The sequence below is a fragment of the Electrophorus electricus genome, chromosome 6 (genome assembly GCF_041902795.1).
Source record: "Electrophorus electricus isolate QZ-2024a chromosome 6, ASM4190279v1, whole genome shotgun sequence".
NCBI classification, from domain to species: Eukaryota; Metazoa; Chordata; class Actinopteri; order Gymnotiformes; family Gymnotidae; genus Electrophorus; species Electrophorus electricus.
In genome coordinates this window covers 34,922,056-34,924,555 of record NC_137502.1, presented here as the reverse complement: position 1 = coordinate 34,924,555, position 2,500 = coordinate 34,922,056, and the positions used below count along the sequence as shown (strand labels likewise).

Sequence of the window (2,500 nt, the reverse complement as noted above, 5' to 3'; positions counted from 1 at the left end):
GTGTATATACAGTGCATCCGGAAAGTATTCACAGCGCTTCACTTTTTCCACATTTTGTTATGTTACAGCTTTATTCCAAAATGGATTAAATTCATTTTTTCCCTCAAAATTCTACACACACACACACACACACACACACACACACACACACACACACACACACACAATACCCCATAATGACAAAGTGAAAAATGTTTGTTTGGAATTTTTGCAAATTTTTAAAAAATGAAAAACCCCAAAAGTCACATGTACATAAGTATTCACAGCCTTTGCTTTGTTACTTTGTTAAAGCACCTTTGGCAGCAATTACAGCGTCAAGTCTTTTTGAGTATGATGCTACAAGCTTGGCACACCTGTTTTGGGGCAGGTTCTCCCATTCTTCTTTGCAGAACCTCTCAAGCTCCATCAGGTTGGATGAGGAGCGTCTGGGCACAGCCATTTTCAGATCTCTCCAGAGATGTTCAATCGGGTTCAAGTCTGGGCTCCGGGTGGGCCACTCAAGAACATTCACAGAGTTGTCCCGAAGCCACTCCTTTGTTATCTTAGCTGTGTGCTTAGGGTCATTGTCCTGTTGGAAGATGAACCTTCACCCCAGTCTGAGGTCCAGAGCGCTCTGGAAGCAGGTTTTCTTCAAGGATGTCTCTGTACATTGCTGCATTCATCTTTCCCTCTACCCTGACTAGTCTCCCAGTTCCTGCTGCCGAAAAACAACCCCACGGCATGATGCTGCCACCACCGTGCTTCACTGTAGGGAAGGTATTGGCCAGGTGATGGGCGGTGCCTGGTTTCCTCCAGACATGACGCTTGGCATTCAGGCCAAAGAGTTCACTCTTTGTTTCATCAGACCAGGGAATTTTGTTCTCATGGTCTAAGAGTCCTTCAGGTGCCTTTTTTGCAAACTCCAAGTGGGCTGTCTTGTGCCTTTTACTGAGGAGTGGCTTCCGTCTGGTCACTCTACCATACAGGCCTGATTGGTGGAGTGCTGCAGAAATGGCTGTCTTTCTGGAAGGTTCTCCTCTCTCCACAGAGCAATGCTGGAGCTCTGTCAGAGTGACCCTTGGGTTCTTGGTCACCTCCCTGACTAAGGCCCTTCTACCCCAATCACTCAGATTGGCTGGGCGGCCAGCTCTAGGAAGAGTCCTGGTGGTTCCAAACTTCTTCCATTTATGGATGATGGAGGCCACTGTGCTCACTGGGATTTTCAATACTGCAGAAGTTTTTCTCTACCCTTCCTCCGATCTGTGCCCCGATACAATCCTGTCTCAGAGGTCTACAGACAATTCCTTAGACTTCATGGCTTGGTTTGTGCTCTGACATGTACTGCCAACTATGGGACCTTATACAGACAGGTGTGTGCCTTTCCAAATCATGTCCAATCAGCTGGATTTACCACAGGTGGACTCCAATTAAGTTGTCAAAACAATTGAAGGATGATCAGTGGAAACAAGATGCACCTGAGCTCAATTTATGTCATGGCGAAGGTTGTGAATACTTATGTATATGTGATTTTTTGGGTTTTTATTTCTAATAAATTTGCAAGAATTCCAAATAAACTTTTTTTCACAATTTCCAAACAACCTTTTTGTCATTATGGGGTATTGTGTGCATGTGTAGAATTTTGAGGGGAAAATGAATTTAATCCATTTTGGAGTAAAGCTGTAACATAAAATGTGGAAAAAGTGAAGCGCTGTGAATACTTTCCAGATGCACTGTACACACACACATACACACACACACACACACACACACACACACACACACACACACACACATACACACACACACACACACACACACACACACGCACAGTTCAGTTCTGTATATTTCAAAACACACACACACACGTGTGTGCGTGGTAACACTATCCTTGGACAGATGTTATGGTCAGCGTTGGTCATGTTGTGCTAATTTATATCTAATAAACCCCCCATGTCTCATACTCTTCCTATCACATTCCTCTCTCTCTCTCTCTCTCTCTCTCTCTCTCTCTCTCTCTCTCTCTCTCTCTCTCTCTCTCTGTTCCCTCCTAAAGAGAAGCCCCGGAAGAACCACATCCTGACGTCCCAGACGGAGCCGTATGACTTGTCTTTCTCCCGCTCCTTCCAGAACCTCACCCACCTCCCTCCCACGTACGAGATGGCCATCAAAGCAGACCTGAGTAAATACCACCTCCTGATTCTGTGCTCTCCCACAGGCCACACCCTTTCCAAATCCCCTGCCTCTGATTGGCCACATCCCACCTTGCTGGCCCTCCCTTTGCATACAGTGTGAATGGATGTCTCATTTAAATCCCCTTAACACGTCACCTCAGCTCAAGCTGACACTAACGACACTTTAATTGGCCGCCATCTGGTCTTAATCTGTGTGCTGTGCTAATGTGTCTGTGTCTGATGGCGTTTTAAAGGCTAACTTATTAACACAGCATTAAGAGAAAAGGACAGATAACCTGAGAGGAACACACACACACACACACACACACACACACACACACACACACACA

General features: G+C 45.6%; 1 protein-coding gene across 2 annotated transcripts in view; it reads left to right on the top strand.

The window, feature by feature from the left end:
* shisa6a (shisa family member 6a) overlaps positions 1 to 2,500 on the top strand; it is a 71,708-nt gene that overhangs the window by 62,274 nt on the left and 6,934 nt on the right. For both annotated transcript variants that reach the window (XM_035524888.2, XM_035524887.2), the window contains one exon: positions 2,033 to 2,158. In XM_035524888.2, the coding sequence (XP_035380781.1) occupies positions 2,033 to 2,158 (126 nt within the window). The remainder of the gene's footprint in view (positions 1 to 2,032; positions 2,159 to 2,500) is intronic.